The sequence below is a fragment of the Sorex araneus genome, chromosome 6 (genome assembly GCF_027595985.1).
Source record: "Sorex araneus isolate mSorAra2 chromosome 6, mSorAra2.pri, whole genome shotgun sequence".
NCBI classification, from domain to species: domain Eukaryota; kingdom Metazoa; phylum Chordata; class Mammalia; order Eulipotyphla; family Soricidae; genus Sorex; species Sorex araneus.
In genome coordinates, this window is record NC_073307.1 from 102,868,223 (window position 1) to 102,891,614 (window position 23,392).

The following is a 23,392-nucleotide window of genomic DNA, read 5'->3' on the forward strand; positions in this document are numbered from 1 at the left end:
TCTTACCCTCTAAAATTTACTTTTAATGCAGATGCTAGAAAACAAACATGTAATTAAACTTACATTGTATATGGAATAATTTCTGTTAAGTTTTTTGAAGAAAAAGCCAGGAAGGGGGGCTATTTTATGGCTATATAGTTACTCTGGCTTACCCAAAAGGTTTCCAAAAGGAGACCATGGTAGGCAAGAAAAACAGGGAAATAGCCCTAATTAATGTCTTATTTCCTTGAGTTTCATCTCATTCCCACTTTTCATCCAAAGGCTTCAGGGCAACAACTATTCTTCTCAGTGAAGAGAAAGACGTTGTAGAACTTCACCTGGCACAATTATTTCCTTCCTATATGTCAACAAACAGTGCACTTCTCAGCATGCCTCAGTTTCCCAATATATAAAACGGAAGGGGTGGCTTTGATGATTTTTTTTAACATCCCTTAAAGCTACAATACAGTGATAATTCACACTAAATCTGTCTCAGTCCAAAACTTTGAAGTCAGTTATAGTATTCTGGCCTTCTAAACTGCCAGTTTCCTTAGTTACCACAGAAGGAAAAATGAAATGCCTTCAGGGAGGTGAGAAGTGATATAACTGGATGCCACCACATGAAATCAAGAAAAAAATGCCAAGTGACTATCAGAAATGTGAATCAGGGAGATTCAATCCATGACAGTCCCTTGTTCTGGCTGCAAGTAACTACTAAAGCAAAAAGGCCCTAACCTCTGAAACCCAATATAGCAGCACAGCCTGGCTTTCACTGCGGATCCTACCATATTAGTGACTAATCAAACATGCGTATGTAGACTTTATTATTACACTGAACATTAGAGATGAGTAAGCCCAACCTTTGCTTTGATGGAGAAGATAAACAATTATACATCACTTAATAAAATATAAGGCAACCAATGACATACAAAACATTATGTACATCCAGAGAAAGATTAGCTAGCTACTGAATCTGATAGGAACATAGTACAACAACCAGTCTACCTCTTGGAGACAGTTACTGTGGTGTGCAGGTTGATTAACAAGCAAAGTCCAAATGTTCACAGGCTATACATATTTAATTTATCACTCCATTCTCCTCTCATTTACAATCTCCTCTAATTCCTTAGCCTTGCCAAGAATGCAAAGTCAATAAATCAAAGTGGAACTACCTTATCTTTCAAATATCACACTTCATGTAGATATTAGAAACATTTGATAAAACTGTAAGTTCCAACAAGGACAGCACACTTTGGACAGTGAAATGTAGGTACATGCTGGTTTTAAAGCTGCTCCAGCTGCTGTCTGCTTTTCACCCCAACCTCTCTTACAACTTCCAAAAAAGTGCATCCCTGGGCAAATGGAGCTGGAAAATGGTTTTGGTTTTTGTCTGTTTTGTATTTGCTTTTTTTGGTTTTAGGCCATACCTGGCAGTTCTCAGGAATCTCTCCCGACAGTGCTCAGGGGACCATATGGGATATTGGGGGGGATCAAACCCTGGTCAGCTGTGTGCAAAGCAAGCGCCTTACCTGCCTTGTTATCTCCCTAGAAAAGTTTGTTTTATGTTTTGGGCCACACCCAGCAATGAGCAGGGGTCACTCCTGACTCTGTACTCAGGAACCACTCTTGGTGGTGCTTGGGGGACCATATAGGATGCAAAGGATTGAACCTGGGTTGGCCGAGTGCAAAGCAAACCTGCTGTACTATCACTCCAGCCCCTGGAAAAGTTCTTTTAATCAAACTTTTCAAATACCGATTTAAAGTTGAAGTAGTAATGACTTCACTCCCATTCAAAAGTTATGAAATTTTGTAGCACCTAAAGTTTCCTGTTTGTTTCTTCAATTTAATTGTTTTTCTTCTTTTTTTTTAAGTTTTTTAAAAATTGTTTCTTCAACTTATTTTCTATCATCTCCATCAAATTCCTATTTCTCAGTTTATTTCCCTTCCTCATCTGGTCCTCCTTTTTCATCCTTTCCTATTTATACTCCAGCTTCCTAATCTATATTTTTCTGTCCATTCTTAAAGGCCTAATCCAGGATCAGAATGCAATTCAGTAGAAGACCACTTATGTGAGGTGTGAGTTCAATCCCTTGTAATACACATCAAAATTTAACTTTTTTTTTCTTTTGGACCGGTTGAGGTTCTGTGATCTACAAAACTGTTAATGATGATTTCCTTTGCATATAACTCCAAGAGCACATTTATGAGTAATGTACCGACTTCCTTCCCCAAGGTTTCCAATGCCCCTCCCTCCCAACCCCCACCTCCAACTGCTTTGTGGAATCAGTTCTCTTTTTGGTCGTCCTTTGCTGCTACCTTGCTGTGTATGTTTAACCTATGAGAGAGATCATTCTGAATCTATTCCTTTCCTTCGGGCCACAGACACAATTAAAAAAAAGAAAAAGACCAAACAATGAACTCCTAGCTTCTTTTGTTTTGGGGACATAGTCGGTGATGTTCAGGGTGATGTTCTGTTTCTCTCTCTTCCCCTCTCCCCCCGGCCCCCAATGCCGGAACAGATTCCACAGAAACCTCTGACTTCATCCTCCACTTTTACACACTTTGATACCTTTCTATTATTGCCTTCAGACTAAAGTCCAAACTCCTCTCTATGACACACAAGGCACTTCATAATCTGGTCCAATCGGCAACTTATCTCACCACCCTCTACCGGATGACTTAGAGTCCAGTCACAAAGATGCCCTTCCTTCCCCTTCAGTTCGTGCTGCTTTGGCTGTGGTGATAGTCTCAGCCTATAATTTTTTCCTTAACTCCACCATCTAGTTCACTTCTGTTTTCCCTAGGATGTCATTCAAATAACTTTTTTCAGTGCCAGGGATCGAATCCAGACTCTAACACATATAAGGCTCTACCAAGTCCATCAAATATCACCTCTTTTGAGATATTCCCAACTTTATTCATTCATATACCATTTAATAATAATGGGTCACAAGTTAACTTCTACCCTGGAGATAAATAATAAAAACAGCTCTCAGTCTCGAGGAGTCTAGTCTAGATCTCCTTAGTAGAATAATTCTCTTCCTCTTCTGTTTGCCCACAGAAATTTGCAATTTGTGTATAAAGGTATGTCTATAAAACAGTGCTGAAGGACCACTTCCAGCAGGGCTCAAGGGATTGTGGGGTGCTGAGGAACAAACCGAGGGCTCCAATATGCAAAGCTTGCACACAAGCTCTTGGAGCTATACCCAGACCCATAGTATTACTTTTCTACTTGTTTCTCAGTTTGTCTCCTGCACTAGAGTCTAAATCGTCTTGAAACTGAGGTTCTTTTTTAAAAGCTTTTTTTGAGGTACAACATCTATTTTAGGTAGGAAAATTCAATGATTATATTTAGAATCATGCAACCATCTTATTTCAAATAATTTATGATTCCAAGAAAAAAAATGTTTATTTGCAGACTCCTCGTACCACCCGCAGACCTAAACAATAATTAATCTACTTACATCTGTATATATTGCTTTTCTAGACCTTTCATATAAATGAAGTCATACACTACACACACATGCAGTCTTTTTGAACTGGCTTCTTTCATACAGCATAATATTTTCCAAGCATATATAACAAGTATCAGTGCTTCAAAACCTTTTTTTTTTGGAGGGGGGAGCACCCAGTAGCGTTCCTGACTCTGAACTTGGTTGGGGGAATCCCTTAGGTGGTGCCAGGATGGAACCCGGATCGGTGATGTGCAAGCCCTATCCACTGTACTTAATATCTCTCCAGTCTTTCGCTACTTTTTCATGCCAAGTAATAACCCCATACATGGATGTACATTTATTTACTCATTTATAAACTAATTGACCTTTGGGTTATCCTACTTTGGACTTTTTGTTTTGGTTTGGTTTTCAGGGAATCCTCCCAAGATAACTCAGGCCTGGTGAAATGCTGCTCAGACTGGACAGTGCTCGGAGCCACTCATGATGAATCTCAGAGGACTAAGCACGTGGTACCGAAGATTGAACTCTGGACCTCGCATATGCAAAGCATATGCTCTAGCCCTTTGAGCTAGATGTAAGTCCTGACTTTTGGATCATGAAACATTACACTGCTATAAATATTTTGTGAGGTTTTGGGTGAATGTATTCTTACTCCAACAACAGATACCTACAGGTGAATTATGAGGGCATATGGTAATTCTATGCCTTGCCTTTTGAGAAACTGACAAAACAGCAGCTGCACCACTTTACATTGAAAATATACTGAGAGTTTCAATTCCTCTACCTCCTTGATGATACTTGTCTTTTTCTGATTTTAACATCCTAGTAGATAAGAAACATCTCAATGTGGTTTTGATTTGCATTTCTGTGATGAGTAATAAATGATGTCGGACATCTTTTCATGGGCTTATGGTTATTTGTATATGTTCTTTGGAGAAAAGTCTATTCAGAACATTTGCCCAATTTTAATTGGTTATCTTTTGCTTACTGAATAATAAGAGGTCTTTATATGTTCTAAATACAAATCTTCTCAAGGAGCTGAGAACTCGACCCAGAGAAGAGATGGTTGACATGTCAACCACACCAGAGATGAAGAGCTGAACAACGTGCTCTCCTGTTTGGCTGCTAAGCTATGACTCTTCCTCATTAGAAAAATACTAACATGACCATTAATAGCTAATTGTCCAAACTTCACACAGCACACAACTAGGACCAACAGAAGCTTTGGGGAGAAGGAAAAGCAGAAGAACGTGGATAGCTCTATCAGAAGGTGTAGGCCAGCAGAAAATGTCTCTACTATGATCTTCCTTTCTATTATCACACACAAATTCAAGTCCAGGCCTTCAATCGCATGCCTCTTCTGGTCAGTCACAATGTCACCCAAAACCACCTGGTGTCCAATGCTATAAATCAAAGAAAGAACCACTCAAACTATACAAAGCTCCAGCTAAGAGCACTGACAGTGAGTTTTTGTGAACATATCAGGGCTTACTCTGACCCTAATCTGTCTCTCCATGGTTATTTCCTCCTTCCTTACTTACTCATTTCCTTACTCTTCTGGCATTTCACATGTACTCCCCCTTATATGTATAACACAATAGAAAATACAAGCACTTTGGCATCAGATAAATCTGGAAGCTCTATTTGCTTACATTAAGGCAAGTTTTCCCTGCTTCTGTGATCCCTTCTCCATCTCTGCCTCCACAGTGATCTTTTTAAACTACAACTATGAGCCGCGCGACATCTTATAGCCTAATTCTCCCTCTCGAAGAACCTGGTAAGCTACCAAGAGTTTCCTGCCTGCACGGGAGAGCCTGGCAAGCTCCTCATGGCGTATTTCATAAGCCAAATACAGTAACAATGATAGGTCTCATTTTCCTGCCCCTAAAAGAACCTCTAATGCAGCACCACTGGGAAGGACGAGTAAAGAGAGGCTGCTAAAATCTCAGGGCTAGGACGAGTGAAGACATTACTGGGCCCGCTTAAGTAAATCAACAATCAACAGGATGATAGATAGTGATAGTGAACTATGAGCAATGTCATTCGCTCAAATACTTAAAGCCCTTCAACTATACATTAAAAACCCAAACTCCTGAGCTCAGCATTTAAGGTCTTACATGACCTCACACCTGAGTTTGTACTTTCCCATTATTCACCTTTCACGCTGATGCTCCAGCAACACTGAACCATACACAGTTCCCTCCGTCTTGCTCCTGTCTTGTACAAGTTGCTCCTTCCTTTCTTGAGGAGGTTAACAAAGTCACCTTTCACACTCAGTAAAGAGTTTTCTAGGGAGCCTTTCCTGATCTCTTGTCCACCATTTTTTGTGCCCTCACAGATCTCCATTATTTTTATGCCTTCATCTTCATCTCTTACACTGTAGCAGGCACGTGTGAGCCCTCAATCACTGAAGACTAAAGAAGTGAGTCAACAAATCTTAACTTCTCAGCCCAGTTTTCGAAGTCAATCTGATGTTGACTTCGCCTCAGCCTATGCCTCTAGATCTAACACTTAGCCCTCTCCTACCTGCTGATCCTCAAGCATATCCTTTTCTCACATTTGCTAGAGGCTTGACTCCTGACGCTCACTCTCTGATGCAGGCTCCAGCTCCATGAAGTCTTCCCAAGCAAAGGATCTACTTTCTCACCTGCACTTTGTATTTTCTAGTGATAAAGCACCTAGGACCTTTAATGGAATCGTTTTTGTCATGACCTTTCCAACTAACTGTTCTGCTTTCCTTTCTCTTTTTTTTCTGGTTTTTACTGTTTGCTTTGGGTTGGAGTAATAGCACAGCGATAGGGCATTTGCCTTGCATGCGGCTGACCAAGGTTCAATTCCTCCGCCCCTCTTGGACAGCCCAGCAAGAGCCCGGCAAGCTACCGAGAGTATCTCGCCCGCACCGCAGAGCCTGGCAAGCTACCCATGGCATATTCGGTATGCCAAAAACAGTAACAGCAAGTCTCACAATGGACACATTACTGGTGCCCGTTCAAGCAAATCGATGAGCAATGGGATGACAGTGACAGTGATTGTTTGTTTTTGTTTTGGGTCTACATCAGATGATGCTCAGGGATCACTCTTGGTTGAGTTCAGGAGATGAGATGTGCTGCCCAGGATCCAGGATCGAAGCAGGTCAGCCAGGTGCAAGGCAAGCACCCTAGCCACTGTACTATCACTCTGGTCTCCTCTTCTACTTTTCTATTTGAAATACAAGAAACTTGAAGGCAAGAACATGCTTTATCCCGTTTTCTTTCAACCCGAGTGCCTGACCCAGCGCCCTCACAACGCAGTTATCAAAAGTACCTTATTAGTAGTAGAGACAACATTAGAATTAGTAATTCTTCCATGCCTCCATCACTTTACATACATGCTTTTGCCTTGGTCTAAACTGAGGTTCCCAAACTTATTTGGCCTATCAACACCTTTTTAAAAAATTACTGAGCTCGGGGCTGGAGAGATAGCACAGCGGGTAGGGCGTTTGCCTTGCACGCGGCCGACCCGGGTTCAAATCCCAGCATCCCATATGGTCCCCTGAGCACGGCCAGGGGTAATTCCTGAGTGCAGAGCCAGGAGTAACCCCTGTGCATCGCCAGGTGTGACCCAAAAAGCCAAAAAAAAAAAAAAAAATTACTGAGCTCCCCCACCTCCCCGAGAAATGAAGCTTCTTTAAGTGAACAAACAGAATGTGGCCCCAATTGTACCCAAGATACTACTGCTCCCATGGATTGCTTCAGCATCCCTCCCAGTTGGGAAAAACTAAGGTTGACCACCTATATGAACTTCTACCTCTTTAACAGTCAGAGCATCGTGGTGGGAAAATTCAAAATAATGGTGGTGGGAAGGTGCAATGGTGGTGGGATTGGTGTTGAAATATTGAATGCAATCAATTAATGTAAACAACCTTATGAAAATAAAATTTAAAAATTTAAAAAATACAAAAACAGAGCAAATGTCATCTGCTCTTAAGTCTTCCTGATCTTCCAAAACACTGCCATACTGGACTGCAATACCTGTACTGAAATCCTAATCCCATCCATCACATTGGATTTTCATTATCACTTGATGACTTCCTCTCCTTCAAGACTAACAATTCTTTGGGAGCAGAAATAGTCTCTAAAATTTCTAAAATCAAATAACATACCCAGTATAATTAAATACTTCATAGATGGTGCATTCTGAAACCCAAAATGCAAAACCCCCAAAACCCAAAACCAAAACCAGCAATAAAGATGGAATCTCTGTCGAGTTCAAACCCCAATTCCTCTTATAAGTTTGGCAACCCTAAATAAATTACTTCACCTTGCCTCAGTTTTTCTCATCTGGAATATGAAAATAATAATAGTGATAAAACAGAATTAAAATAGCTAGACAAGTGAAATGCTTGCATAACACCTGGCACTAAAACAGTTAAGTATTATTTTATGACTTGAAGGAGGAAAGACAGCTCTGCAGAGTGCTGACAGACTCAGATGAGGTTAGATTCAATACTCTGGATGCTGGGGAGCAAACTGTCACCAGAGGCCTCTAAGGTAATAGAATGCTTCTTCCAGGTATGGAGAACACCCTACCAGGAAGGAGAAAGGAGACAAAAGGAAGCACAAGCTTTACTAGGGCAGTGTCCACTGCTTCTCTGTTCCCTACTGTTTCTCCCTGTGCGTCACTGAGCATCCCTGTGGGAAAGCTGCACTTTACAGGGCACTAATGAGTTTATGTTTACCTACAGATTTTCCTCTGAGGAGTGGAAATGGTAACAGGTGCCATCAAGAAGAGAAAACAAAAGGAAATAAAATAAACTTGAGGAATGATGCTAGATGTATTATCTCCATAGCTGGCTTTCATGGAAGTAAGTCTTGAGGTCAAACAGCCCCAGAGGGACAGAGCTCTACTGCCCAGAGGTATTTTCGGGCAGCACAGGTGCCTCCAGGCTTCTGAGACCTAAAGACAAAGGAACTGAGAAAGAAGTAGTAAAATGTTGACGCTCAAAAAGCAAGAACTCCAGTCCAACCGGAAGAACACTGAAACAGCATTTACCAAGATTGTGCATGACAGCATTCACAGGACACTGCTGTCAAAGTAAAACACTGGAGTGCAGGATCATCACAGCTACCAGAGGCCTCAAAGGTCCTCTAGTGTTTTCCTTCCAAAATTATGAGTCGCAAACTCACATGGTCACGTAACTTACAGAAATATTTTCAAACACAGCTGGTAGGGTGCTGGCCTTGCATGCAGCTGACCCGGGTTCAATCCTAGATATCCCATATGGTTCCCTGAGCACTGCCAGGAATAAATCCTGAGTGCAGAGCCAGGAGTAACCCCTAAGAAACACCAGGTGTAGCCCCTCCAAAAAAACCCTTTAAATTTATGATATATTATCAGTAAGTGTTTGATTTGCATAGTGTTTTACATACCTATATACTCAGGGTCACATAAAAAGTTCTTGGGGGCTGGAGCGATAGCACAACGGGTAGGGTATTTGCCTTGCACACGGCTGACCCAGGTTCGATCCCCAGCATCCCATATGGTCGCCCGAGCACTCCCAGGAGTAATTCCTGAGTCCATGAGCCAGGAGTAACCCCTGTGCACCACCAGGTGTGACCCAAAAAGCAAAAAAAAAAAAAAAAAAAAGTTCTTTGTACATCAAAAGCATCAATAACATGTCCAGTCCTGAAGGCCCCCAAGCATCACCTAGGCGACCCTGAGCATCACCCAATCCTCAGGCCCTAGATCTAGTTGGCCAAGCAAGAGAATATTTACAACACTTCTGTATTTTTTTTTATTTTTTTTTTTTGCTTTTTGGGTCACACCTGGCGATGCACAGGGGTTACTCCTGGCTCTGCACTCAGGAATTACTCCTGGCGGTGCTCAGGGGACCATATGGGATGCTGGGAATTGAACCCGGGTCGGCCGCGTGCAAGGCAAACGCCCTACCCGCTGTGCTATTGCTCCAGCCCCAACACTTCTGTATTTTAATGATGTAACTAACATTTGTTTATTTCTTCCACCATACAATATCCACTCCAGCTGGAGTGGCTCCCAGCCCTCTGAGCACCTCCTGGGAGATTACTTCCTGCAAAGTTTTCTTGAGTGAATGGGTTTGCAAGTAAGAAATATTTAAGGAACTTGGTTCTAGTGCAAACCTATCAACTCACAGAAGAAGTGAATATATAGAGGTCAGACTTTCCTAAATTCACATCTTCATCATACTCTCTTCCAAATACCACGTTGGACAGGATTTACAAGAAGTCAGTTTTGAGGGAGAGACAAAAAATAGCATGACCCCAGACATATCACCTCTGAACAAAGACACACACACACACACCAAAAATGTTGGATGTAATGTTCACTGCAGCCCTACATAAAATAGACACGAGTTGGAAACAACCTAAGCACCCATCAATGGATGAGGAGATAAAGAAGTTGTGGGGCCAGTACACAATGGACTACACTTGGCTGTGAAAAAAAGATGAAATCTCAGTATTTCCAACAATACAGATTATGAATAGAGAAAGATCAACACCATATTAATTCATTCCTTTTGGGTCATAAACCGAAATTGAAAAAAAATGAATAAAAATTCAATTTTAGGGCTAGGCAGATGTGCTGAGACCCAAGTTCACACCCGGGTACCATATGGTACCAAAGACTACCAGGTGTTACCCTGATGGTCCTGGGCACTGAGCAGTTCCACATCCTTGGGCATTAGCTTTGAACCACTGGCCCAACTGGCTAAGTACAGCTGGGAGTGGCCCTAGACTCCCTGAGCACTGCCTAGGAGACCCAAAAATAATTTACATGTTTTAATAAATTTTTATATTATAAAACCAATTTAGCAGTTACCAAAGGGAAGGGGGATGGAAGATGGGTAGAAATCAGGTAGCAGGGGTAAACTGTATGGTGACAGAGAGAGCTGGACTATGAGAAAGGCCATAAGTCAAAGCAGGAGACCCGGGTTCGATTCCTCCATCCCTCTCGGAGAGCCCGGCCAGCTACGGAGAGTATCCCGCCCCGCATGGCAGGATATGTTACTATGTTATATGTTACTATGTTAACATATAGTAACTTATATGTTACTATAAGTAGTGGCATATAGACTACAGAGATATATGTTTACAATGATGCTCACCTGAAGCATGTTAATTTTTTTTTTTTTTTGCTTTGTGGGTCACGCCTGGTGATGCACAGGGGTTACTCCTGGCTCTGCACTTAGGAATTACCCCTGGTGGTGCTCAGGGGGCCATATGGGATGCTGGGAATTGAACCTGGGTCGTCCGTGTGCAAGGCAAATGCCCTACCCGCTGTGCTATTGCTCCAGCCCCTGAAGCATGTTAAATGTGACTTCATTTTTTAAATATTCCAATTTTTAAAATGTAAGGAAATACAAAAGAAAAGTGTCTGGGGTAGGGCAGTATGGGAAGTATAGTCCAACACTAGCACAGAGCAGCTAGTGTGGTCTCAGACCTGAACCCCAGCTCTGCCACTGAGCTGTATGACATTGAGCAAGTCACTTACTTTGCTATGCTGCAGTTTCCACATTTAGAGAATACAGATAAAAAATAATAGACACAGCTTTTCAGGTTGTGAGATTACACTGGACAATGCCTACAAAATGAGGCACAAAACCTGACACAGAGTAAGCACTCTACATTCCTCTTCTGCTGAGGCAGGGCTCAGCACAGCCTCCTAAGCATAAGCTACCATTAGGCTGTCAGTGAGATCTAACAACCCAGCTCTGCCCAGTTTAGAACCTAGGTCTTTCGTTTATTACTCTACTTCCTACCCCTGCCCAGCTACATGACACTACACTACTTACTGAATGTGAAAGAGGATTCAAAGATATAAAGTTAGACATCCAGGATTAAACTTCAATCACACATACCTCAATCCCTCAATAAGCTCTTGTCTTTGACCAAGACTCCCCTGAGAAAAAATCCCTGGAAACAAGAACAGTTATCCAACATCTACAGGGAGAGACCCACAGGAGGCAATACAAAAACAAAATAGTGATCACCATTTTGAAGCAGCAAAAGCTAGGAACTTCCACAGACTGGAGGATTTCAAATGAACTAAAGAGGATGCACACTGCCACTTCCTCCTTAATTTACCCACAGCACTGACTCCTCTATCACAGCATCGCGGAATATTTTTTAAACCCATGCTGTCACTGTCATCCCGTTGCTCATCGATTTGTTCGAGCGGGCCCCAGTAACGTCTCTCATTGAGAGACAGTGTTACTGTTTTTGGCATATCCAATACGCATGGGTAGCTTGCCAGGCTCTGCCGTGCAGGCTCGATACTCTCGGTAGCTTGCCGGGCTCTCTGAGAGGGGCGGAGGAATCGAACACAGGTTGGCCACGTGAAAGGCGAACGCCCAACCGCTGTGCTATCACTCCAGCCCTGAAACCCATGCTAGCTGGCAAATTTCTTGAGAGTAATTATCACACCTTAACTATCTTGGTAAGATTTGGCAGGGTACAGTGTGTGGCACACAGACTTTTCCTTCAGAAAAGTTTGATAAATTGTTAGAATATAAATAAAACCAGGAAAAGAAAAGAAGAGGAGGCAGAGGAGAAAGTAGTAATCAGAGTAATCCCAGAAGCTGAAGCCCCTTGGGACCCTTCATGGAAAAGTAAGGTCTGGAAAGGCACAGGGGGAACGGAAAGGTGTTCTAGGCAGCCAGGACAGCACCAACAAAGACTTGGCAGTAATCATGTAGACATGTAGAAAATGATGTAGCATAATTTAGTTCAGCGGTTTCCTTTTCAGAAGACACCCAGCATCCCCATGGAAATCTACCCTCTTCAAGAGAAACATTCCTCAACTGCACCCGAGGCCCAGCTTTGCTTTTGCACCACCCAACACCCCACCCCCAACACCCCAAACCCAGAGAAAAGTTTCATGCTCTTTTGGAAACAACTGATTTAGTAAAGTAGTTCAGTTCTCACAGGGATGTTGTAAACATTCAAGAGGGAAGCATGCACCATAAAGCAAAGGAGTTGGCGTACCACAAATATTCACAAAATGATAGCCAGTATTACTATTTTAAAATAATATTCAATGAGGCCCAAGCAACAGTACGCGGGGTAAGGCACATGCACTGCATGCGGCCAACCCAGGTTTAATCCCCAGAACCACACAAGGTCTCCTGAGCCCAGCCAGAAGTAATGCCTGAGCACTGCCAGTTATGGGCCCTAAATAATAATAATATTCAACAATTATTAAATGTTGCTGTATACCAGGAATCATGCTAAGTCAAGACCAAAGACTAGGTTCTGCTTCTGTATAGCTTATAATCTAGATAAATCAAAGCTTATACTAGCAGAATACAAGAGAACTGAAGAAACATACTGTAGGTAATAAAGAGTTCCCTGATCTTTAGAATGTAGCTTGAGACATCCAAAGAGTTCTGCTGACACCCTTCAAGTTCCATAAAGTTTCTGAGTGAGGTCAGGTTTAAATAAAAGGCAAAGCAACAAAATATAGGTTCAAAAATCACCAATTTAGGGACTGGAGCAATAGTACAGCAGATTGGGCACTTGCCTTGCACACAGCCAACCGGGGTTTGATCCCCTGCACCCCACTGGGTTTCCCTAGTCAACCAGGAGTGATCCCTGAGCTCAGAGCCAGAAGTCCTGAGCACAACTGGGTGTGGCCCATAAACAAAACGAAACAAAACAAACAAAAATCACCCATCTTGGGCTAGCCATAGTACAGTGGGTAGGGCAACAGAAAGGCAGGAAGGGTGGTTGCCTCAGACAAGCTAGCCATAGTTCAAATCCTCCCCACAACCCAGCATTCCATATGGTACCCCACCCCCATACCCTGAGGCCTGCCAGGAGTGATCCTTGAGCACAGAGCCAGGAATAAGCCCCCAGAGCTGTCAGGTGTAGCTCCAAAACAAACACAAGAACAAAATTATTAAATTAGTTCAAACAGGGCCCTGAAAAGGTAGAGGACCTCTTGTCTGAGACAGTATTTCTTCACACATACTGTATTAATAATAATGATACAGTAATTTGTACGCCAGGATACTTGCTTTTAACTTTGGCTTGACCTGGAAACTACTCACTGCATGTCCTATCACATCATTAGGGAAGATTAACAAGAACTGGGTGTAGATCATGCAGATTCCACAGGCACTGGCCAGGACGGCTGATGTGCCTTTCTACCTCAGGTTTATCCCAAGTCAGTTCTCTGTGCCAGTGTTATTCTCAGAGACTGGTCAACTACTCCTCCAGTAGTAGTTAACTGGCTCCAGGAGTAGGTGAGCTTCTAGGACTTCTAACTATCTGGTACTACAGTTTATGTTACTAATATCTTGAATCACTTGTGGCTTGGCAAAATGAGAAAAAAAAAAAAACTGAGCCTGGCTGGTTATCAGAGCCTGATTAATATGAAGCCTTTTTCCCTGATCACTGGTCTAACTAGTCATGACCAGAAACTCAGCAGAATCAAATTATCAGAAAAGGTCCTGTATAGAGAAACCAATATTCCTTTATTTAACCCCTACTTTGACCCCCTAAGGAAAAAAGTACCACTTCCTGTTTCAGAAATGAGGCTTTGGCACATAAAAAGGCGGACAGTTTACTTCACTAACAAGAGCCTGAAGTCTAGGTTTTTCAACTGAGAGGAAACAAACACTCTGAAATGTGGAAACATGAGTTTAAACCTCAGTGATACCACTTAATTGCAGGCACCTAGCATATTGCAAATACTCTGAGCCTCAGTTTTTTTAATGACAGATAGGTAACACAATTTACAGCTGTGGGACTCAAAAAACTCAAAATTTTTTGGAATCACTTATCAAATCAATGGCATCAAATTTCACATATGAGATAATGAAGACCATCAACTGTAAACTACCTACCCCAGAGCATAAATAATAAACTGAAAAATGGAACCACAATGCTCAAGAAAACAAAGGCAGACCTGTGCTAGACTCTGCACTTTCCCACTCATTAGCTGGAGCGATAGCACAGCGGGTAGGGTGTTTGCCTTGCATGCAGCCGACCCGGGTTCAATTCCCAGCATCCCACATGGTGCCCTGAGCATCGCCGAGTATGACCCAAAGAGCAAAAAAAAAAAGGAAAAAATAGAGTGAAACCCCAGGGAATTTATTTAACCAGTCCAGCTTCAGTTTCCTTCAGCTAAACATGCAACTAACACCATCCAACTTCACCAGAATGCTATTAGTGATAAATGAGACTGCATATGTTAAGGGTAAGTATATAATTTAACAGAGGCTGGTTTATAGTAAGGGGGTTCAATAAACAACATCTCTTCTACTATAGTTCTGTTCCTAAGTCTTTCCATCCACCTGTCCACAACGGAAGTAATTTGTAAAGACTGAATTATCTCGAGCATGCAAGAAAGTCTTTGGTTTTTTTTTTTAACAAAAGCACCAAAAGAGGAATGGAACATGAATCGATGGCTGCTTACAGATGCCACATGCAAATCACTGCTTCTTATAACTCAACTATTAATTTTCTGACTCAAGCCCACCTGTACCATAAAGTTCTCACTGACTTTCCCCACAGCAAACTCAAGTCATTATTTCCTGTGCCCCACTGCACTACTTATGTACTTCTTGTACTAATCATCTGATATCATAAATGGCAAATTACATGTCACTTTACTAGCCTATAAATAGTTGTAAAAATCTTTTTTGGGTCACATTGGCAATGCTCAGAGGTTACTCCTGGCTCAGGAATTACCCGTGGTAGTGCAGGGGACCATACAGGATGTCAGAGATTGGATCTGGGTTGGCTGTACACAAAGCAAACGCCCTGCCCACTGTACCATAACTCTGGTCCCAGTTGTAAAAATCTTGTCTTGCTCATCTTTGAACTCCCAATGCATAAAATAGTAGTCCTCTCTATAATTACAAATTAAAGCATAGATTTTTTTTTTTCACTAGTTAAGACTACTAAGGAACAGCTGAGGAGACTTCTGTGGAAAACTTCTTTGGAAACTAAGGTCCATCATATCAGACCTGGTTTGGATGGTGGGGGTGAACTGGGACACTGAATTTTAAAGAATGATTGATCTGAGTTATTTTTCAAACACAAAAAGAACAAAATTTCCACAGAAAATTTTCCAGACAACAAATCATATTCCTTCTCAGTAAATGAAACAAGTAACAAGTTTCTGGGATGAATGTTAGTGGTTACATACACAGTTGCCTCTAGGCATAACACTGGAAGCAGCTTTTGGATTCTAGAGTTTCTTCTTTGAAAGAGGCAAAGCTAAGAAGTATAAATATAACTTAGGCCAGCACTGAATCACATGTGAGGGACTCCTGGTCATCCCAACAACAGTCAAAGGGAAAGAAGGAGGCAACAAAAACCAAAACTTTTTTTTTTTTTTGCTTTTTGGGTCACACCTGTCGATGCTCAGGGGTCACTCCTGGCTCTGCACTCAGGAATCACACCTGGCAGTGCTCAGGGAACCATATGGGATGCTGGGAATCAAACCCAGGGGTCAGCTGCATGCAAGGCAAAAACGCCTTGCCTGCTATACTACCACTCCAGCCCAAAACCAAAATTTTTAAGTTTATTTCTTCTCTGCCTCAGCTTCGGTTCTTTATGTGAAGCCCTGAGATTTGGCTACCTCAAACCATGACTAACAAGCCATATCAAGTAACTTCAAAACAGTTTTTACAAAGCTCTTTCACGTAGGACTGCAGTCAACCTTAATCACGGAAACCTAAAGCTGGAAGGAACCTTGGCGGCTACTTCCCCCCTGCTCACCCCACCTCATCAGCCAAGTGGTACCCAGACACCTCTGATCTCTAGAGGTGGGGGGGGGGAGGGTCCCTAAAGTGCTGCTTTTCCCTGCCTCATCCCCTGGCAGGTTTCAGCTCCCTCCCCACACCTTAAAGATCTCAGCCAGGTTAAGCAAGAAAGTCCCACGACCAAGCAACAGGCTTCAATTCTCTACCGTCTACTTTCTTCGCACCTCATCTCCAATGGTCCCCACCGGGCCACCCCCACGGCCAGGGCCTTTAAAAGTCTGATCCCTCGGATGCTGCTAGCTGCCACACACCACACCACGCCCACCCCCTCTCCCCACCCCGACCACTCCCTTCCTCCGCGCTGTCCCCCGGCGGGGGCGGGGGGGGGGGGGCGTGATGGTGAGCGCACCTTGGCCTCAGCCTCTTGGCCCTTTCCTTTCTCACCTGCTCTCTCTGCCGCTCAGCGCTGTCCTTTCCCTTCACACTCAGTGTCTCCTTCCTGCTAACGATTCCTTCAAGGATCACTGGCAATTGAATACACCCGTTATTAAGCGGCTATCAAGAAAGGGACACGGGGCCTGATACGCCCTCCGCCAGCGCCCCAGTCCAGCAGGAGGAAGTCGGTCATGCTCCTCGCAGATGCGGCGCACCCCGGCCGGTCCCCGCGGCGCCCCCAGGGCCGGCCTCCCACCGCGACACCCGGGGCCCTGCGAGGGCAGGAGCTCCTCGTGTCCCGAGCACGCGGGCTCGGGGCTCGTCGTTTTCCTGAGTGAATGGACGGATTCCGGTACGCTAGTCCTTCCCCTGACCGTGACCAAGAGAAAGTTCGCGGCGCAGACGTTCCGTACGAAGTCCGGGGATGGAGGGATCAATGAACAATCGCCAGCGAGGAAGCCGGGCGCACGGCCCCCGGGCCCGCGAGCCCAGCCGCACCCACCGCCCCCGAGTCGGCTCCCGCAGCGGGCTGTCAGCCCTCCACACCCCTCCACCCCTCGCTCCTCGCAGCGCGGCGTCCCCCGCGAGGACCACCGCGCGCACACACATACACACACACACACACACACACACACACACGCACGCACACGCACACCCGCGTCACCTCGGACCCAGGACTCCCGCCACCATCTACCCCGGCCTCCGTCTCCCGCCCTCCGGATGGATCTCGTACCTCCATGAGAGCCTCGGAGCCCCCCAATTCAGGGCTGCTCTGATTCCCTCCCCGTGCACCCGCCCCCCAGGTGGCTCCTTCTCTCTCAGGAGCCGGTGTCCACCAGGGCTCCCGCGACCTGCCGCCCCCTCCCCCGTCAGCTCCGTGCCGAGCCTCCCCTCTCCTCGACTCCACGCTCCCTACCTCGTCCAGCTCCCGTTCCCCGGCGGCACCTCCTCCAACCTCCACCTCCACCACTGCCGCCATCTTCACAGCTCTCCCCCTCCCCCCCGGATCGCCGCGCGAGCCAGCTGCTTCCGCCGCTCAAGTGCCCGCAGCCAATCGGCCGCGCGGGCTCCGGCGAAGGGGGCGGGGCGCCAAGACCGCCGGAGCGCTGACTGGGGGCTAAGAGACCGTCCGCCTGCTACTCACCGAAAGGTCATGGAGGGACTGGCTACCGTGCACTTCCCGGCTACGGCGGGAAAGCGTTCTCGACAGATGAAAAAATGGGTATGTGTTAGTCTCAGGGGAAGCCTTTTACCAGTTCTCCCTCCTGGAGGACCAAGAAGAAGTGTTCGTAAAACGTCAATTTTTGCGACGGTCCCTCACTCTGGGCTTCCAGGAGTGAGGCGTGGAAGTAAAAGACTACGTTTCCCACAATTCATTGAGCCCGACCCGGAAGTTTTAATCCGCTCTCTCAAATTAGTAGAGCGTGGAAATATGCAGTAAAACATGTGTGTTGCCTTGCGCTGGAGATCTTATATGCCTTCTTGCCTCGGGCAGAGTCATTCCGAAGAAACAGAGGCTTCTTGAGTTCCCAGAACGAATCCCCAGGCTTTGGGAGGAGGAAAAGTGAAGCTCGGGGTCAGAAGGCGTAGGTCAGAGGGACGAATTGGCGGGAGAACGAGGTTTTGGTAATCACGACCTGTTGCGGCGGTGCCTCTGCGTGGCTCCTTGTTCCGGGTGAGGGCATTTGGGGGTTGTTCCTGGGGGAGGCGAGTGACCGAAAGGGGGGATGGGTGGCTATCAAAGAAGTGGACAGAGCAGCGTGGTCTGCAGAGCTAGGGCATGACTGCGCGGTGCGTCTTAGTCTCCCAAAGCCTCGGAGAGCTGTAAAGCTTTGCGGCCCTCCAGGACCGCTTCCTACGCTCCCGCGCCGCGGCAACCACTTCACCCATCCCCGCGTAACTCTTTCTTAGCCACATCCGCGTCCTCCTGCCTTTTTTCTACTTTCTGTGCACCTCATTCGCCCTGCCCCACCCGTGCTTACAGCTGCAGAACCCGTCTCCAGCACCATTATTTGTACGCCCAGCGCTAGCGCTGCAAGCCGCTGGTTCCATTCACACGCCCCCTTGAACTTGGTAGATCAGGCTAGGACGATAACCTCGTGGTTTACAATGTACCCGAACGCAAATCATCTTTATTTGGGGGCCATCGGGAAATTACAGGGTATTATTTACAACATTGGCAGGCATCTTGTTTACTTAAAGGGGGAATTGTTTTTATCATATGGAAACACTTAGAATACGTTATATCAATACGGTAGACCTATGTGCGGTTTTTTCTTTTTTTGTTTTTAGTTTTGGGGCTACACCCAGCACTGCTCAAGGTTTACTCCTGGCAGTGCTTGGGAAACCATATGAGGGGCCAGGCATAGAAGCCCAATCAGCCACATGCAAGGCAGGCACCATGCCCACTGTATTACCTCTCCATTCCTGAAGTTTGTTTTTAATTTGGGCCACATACATTGGTACTATTGTCTCTGTGCTCAGGGATCACTCCTGGTGGCCTCCAAAAACCACATGTGGTGCCAGGGATCTAGCCCAAGTCAGTCATGTACAAGACAAGTGTCTTACTATCTCTCTGGCTCATGGCTTTTAATTGTATTGGTTTTGCGGTGCCAGGAATCAAAGCCACAGCCTCAGATGTGAGTCAGGTGCTCTAGCCACTGAGCCATATCCTCAGCCTCGAGTTGTGGTTTTGAACAAGGGTTTCCCTCTTTCGTTGTGATGCCCTCGGAGCTCGCACACTTGGTTGCAGAACCCTGTCGATCTTCACTTCCTTGTGGAGCCTGGAATCACAAACCACAGTGCAGCCGAGATTGCACTCAGCATGTGGGGCTGTGCAGAGCAGACTCAGAGTCTCTGGTCGGCAAGGCAGGCACTCTACCATTAAGCTACCCCAGTGCCATTTCATTCTTTTCAAAAAAGATAAAATAGAGTCCAAAGTGTTAGTACAGAGGTCAGTGCACGATCCCTGGTCCCACCAGGAGTGATCCATGAGCACCGAGGACTAAGCCCTGAACACCAATAAATAAATCAAATAATAGTGCAGTGGCTTAGAAGTCCTGCCATGCCAGCCTTCGGTCCTGGGTTTGAATTCCTGGAGTTCTACACATTTTGTGCTCAATCCTGACATCTCTAATGTCTATGGTCTCTGAAACTGCAAGTGATTCCTGGCTAGTATGTGTGAGTACCACCAAAATGGGAGGGGAATCAGGGAGGTAGCTCAAAGGTCTGAGTGCCTGGTTGGCGTCTGAGAGGCTCAGATTCAGTCCCCAGCACCAGAATGACCTTTGAACACAGCTGGAGTGACCCCTGAGTACGAGTGTCCCCATCGGAAAAAATGTGGGGTGGAGCGTGCCATCTCAGTGAGCACCACAACTAAAGCGATCCAACACTTCAGCCAGGAAGTGTGATTCCCTAGCAGACAAGTGTGTGGGTACCACAGTAACTCCTGGCTAACACCACAGCCACGTTTTGTGTGCCTCAGTTGTGAGCACAACCCACAGTGAAGCACAAGTGCCAGCACTGCAACTGAAGGAGCACCAAAGCTAAAAAATGTGTGAGCACCCCGGCCAGGCAGGCATGTGGCCCATAGCCCCTTGCAGCAACATTGTCAGCAACCAAGAGGGGAAGGGTGCAGAACTTAAAACCAAATTAAATTGCAGATTAAAGTTGAGCCTTTTTCTGTCTTCTCCGCTCAGGTCTGGTACCGTCTCATGTTCACCAGAGCCAGCCATTATCTTCATTAGCCATGCATACTCCCAGTTTATAAGAAAATACCGTGCATGCCAAGGATCAGGCAGAATATACTCCCTGGGCCCCAGGTGACTGAATATAGCTAAGAGTCATCTGACCCAACGCCAGCCTGGGCTCTGAGCACTGCTTGGGAGCAATAATAAATGAAAATGGAATAATACATGGAAACATGTTGCCATCATTTGTTACCGATGGCTCATTAACTTAATTAAACAACACTGTTTTAAGGAAATTCGCAAGGGTACAAAGAGAAATATGGTATTTTTAATAGCAAATACCATAAAACTCTAGAGAGGCAGGGATACAGCTTAGCAGTAAAGCACTTTCCTTGCATGTGACAGACAACAAGTTTGAATCTGGTACTGCAAAAAAAAAAAAGTAACACTCTAGTATCTCCTTGGCTGAGAAATGAACAAATTAAATTTAGGAAAAAAATCAAACACTGGCGGGGCCAGAGAGATAGTACAGCAGGTAAGGTGCTTGTCTTGCATGCAGCTGACTCGAGATCAATCCCTGGCACCCCATATGATCCATTAAACCCCACCAGGAGTGATCTCTGAGTACAGGGCCAGGGATGACCCCTCTGCACCACTGGGTTTGAGCCAAAAGCCAAAACAAAACAAGTCACACAATGGAGTGCAATGTAACATTTAAAAGGAATAAACTAAAAATATAAAGAAGCATGGGCAGATATTAAAAAAATAGAGTAGGGGCCGGAGCAATATTACAGCAGGTAAGGTGTTTGCTTTACATGCAGCCAACCCAGATTCAATCCCAGGCATCCCAATATGGTCCACTGAGGACCACCAGGATTGATCCCTGAGCACAGAGCCAGGAGTAACCCCTGAACACTATCACATGTGGTCCCAAACCAAAAAACAACAAAGTAGAGTAAAAAGTTACAGAATGATGCATAGAAAATATTTACTTGTATTCATTAAAAATCAGGATAAGGGACAAAGCTCAAAAGGATAGGCTACTTGTGCAAGCCCTTCATTTGGTCCCTGACACCCACTGGTTCTGTGAGCATTGAGAGCTCTCTTACAGGTTGTTTTCCGGTTTTAGAGGTAAAAAGTGTTTGCAATTTCTTAATAGCTAGGAGGCTGAGAATTTTATTATATATAAGTTGAGTTTTTTTCCCCATTTAGATTTCATCTTAGTGAACTGTATGTTTTTTTTATCTCCTCTAATTTTCTACTGAATTGCTTGGCCTTATTTGTAGTATTTAAAAATTCATATTCTGAATACTAAGTTTTTATGTGCAAATATCTATTTTCAGTTTGTCATTAGTATTCTCACCAGTTTGTGTTATCTTAAAGTAATTTTGTGTTTTTATCTTTAATCTGAGTTTCAAAAAGATTTTCATTTTTGAAGGGGTGGGGCCCTTGGGGGCCACACCCAGCGGTGCCTGGAGGTTACTCCTGGTGGTCCTTGGGGGACCATATGGGGTGCTGGGGATCAAATTCGGGTCAGCCACATGCAAGGCAAACACTCTACCCACTGTACTATTGCTCCAGTCCCCCAAATTTTTCATCTTCTATTTATCATTGGGAGGATGAGTTGCATTTAGGAAACATAGCCTGTAGTGCTCCCAACTATTTACTTGTTTTTCACATGAAGTGTTTTATATTCCTATGACTGTAATTGTCAAAAGAATTCATGACTGGGGCCGGAACGATAGTACAGGGGGTAAGGAGTTTGCCCTGCACACAGCCAACCCGGGTTTGATTCAGGGCATCCCATATGGTCCCTCGAGCACTGCCAGTAGTAATTCCTGAGTGAGGAGCCAGGAGTAAGCCCTGAGCATTGCTGGGTGTGACCCAAAAAGGAAAAAAAGAAAAATTCATACCTCATCTCACTGATAGGTCATTTTAGAATTAGCAAGTTTTTTTTTTTGTTTTTTGCTTTTTGGGTCACACCTGGCAATGCACAGGGGTTACTCCTGGCTTTCCACTCAGGAATTACCCCTGGTCATGCTCAGGGGACCATATGGGATGCTGGGATTTGAACCCGGGTCGGCTGCATGCAAGGCAAACGCCCTACCCGCTGTGCTATCTCTCCAGCCCCTAGAATTAGCAAGTTTTTTCCCCTTTATTAGCCAATGAGTTTCTCAGAAATTTACATTAGAATTACACTGACTAGTGAGCAGAGAGCTAGGATAGCAGGTAAGGCGCTTGCCTTGCGCACAGCTGGCCCCGGTTCAAGCCCCTGGACAACATCTGGTTCCCAAGCCCTGCCAGAAGTGATCCCTGAACACAGAGCATAGGGTCAGGCGTAAGTGCTGAGCACAGCCAGGTGTGGCCAAGAAGCAACATAGGAAAAAGGGAAAAAGAATTACACTGACTAAAGTCCTCCCATTCTCTCCACTCCCCCCCACCCCCCCACCCCCCCGCAGTGCCAGGGATCAGCATATATTCAGACAGCCTGTAAACTTTTTGGTGGAAATTGTGCCTTCTGCATGTTCTCGTGTCTCTGAAGTGTAAGAGATGACGAACATGACAAAAATCCATATCCTCAAAAAGCTGCACTACTTGGTGTAGGAAGATGTGGTAAGCAAGAATATCTCAAAGAAGAGCAGCTAGGGCTAGAGCGATAGTACAGCAGGTAGGAATCCACCTTGTATGCCGCTGACCAGGGTTTGATTCCCAGCACTACTGTAGTTCCCCTGAGTTCTGCCAGGAGTGACCCCTGAGCACAGAGCCAAGAGTAAGTCCTGAGTAAACCAGGTATGGCTCATAAACTGAAGAAGGAAAAAAAGGACTCATAAGAGATGAAACTGAAACTGTAATCTACATTTTAGATGCTTTGAAAGGTCAAACTGAATTAAAATATATTTAGTATCTATCACGTAGCAAGGATTTGCATACATCAGCAAGCCATTGAAAATTTATAGCCAAGAAGTAACTTAATGAAACCTGATTTAGGAAGATTTCTTTCAATGGGAGGAAGGAAAAGAATAGAGGCTTGCATTATATATTTTGTTGAGCATCTGTGGCACATCCTTAGTATGTGCCAGGCTCTAGGAATGTAAAGATGAATG

The 23,392-nt window shown here is 44.8% G+C and overlaps 2 protein-coding genes across 3 annotated transcripts in view; one reads left to right on the forward strand and one right to left on the reverse strand.

Annotated features, from left to right (window-relative positions):
* RNF121 (ring finger protein 121) overlaps nucleotides 1-17,613 on the reverse strand; it is a 72,454-nt gene extending 54,841 nt beyond the window's left edge. Inside the window, exon 1 of the mRNA XM_004618212.3 lies at nucleotides 17,516-17,613. Coding sequence (XP_004618269.2) covers nucleotides 17,516-17,578 — 63 coding nt within the window. The 5' untranslated portion in view covers nucleotides 17,579-17,613. The remainder of the gene's footprint in view (nucleotides 1-17,515) is intronic.
* A 73-nt stretch (nucleotides 17,614-17,686) lies between these two features.
* The window catches only part of XNDC1N (XRCC1 N-terminal domain containing 1, N-terminal like), a 35,242-nt gene continuing 29,536 nt past the window's right edge, over nucleotides 17,687-23,392 (forward strand). Inside the window, exon 1 of one of the 2 annotated variants that reach the window (XM_055141733.1) lies at nucleotides 17,687-17,821. The gene's annotated coding sequence lies outside the window, so the exon portion shown is untranslated. Of the gene's footprint in view, nucleotides 17,822-18,030; nucleotides 18,275-23,392 lie in introns of those variants that run through there. The other variant, XM_055141734.1, reaches the window with a different exon arrangement.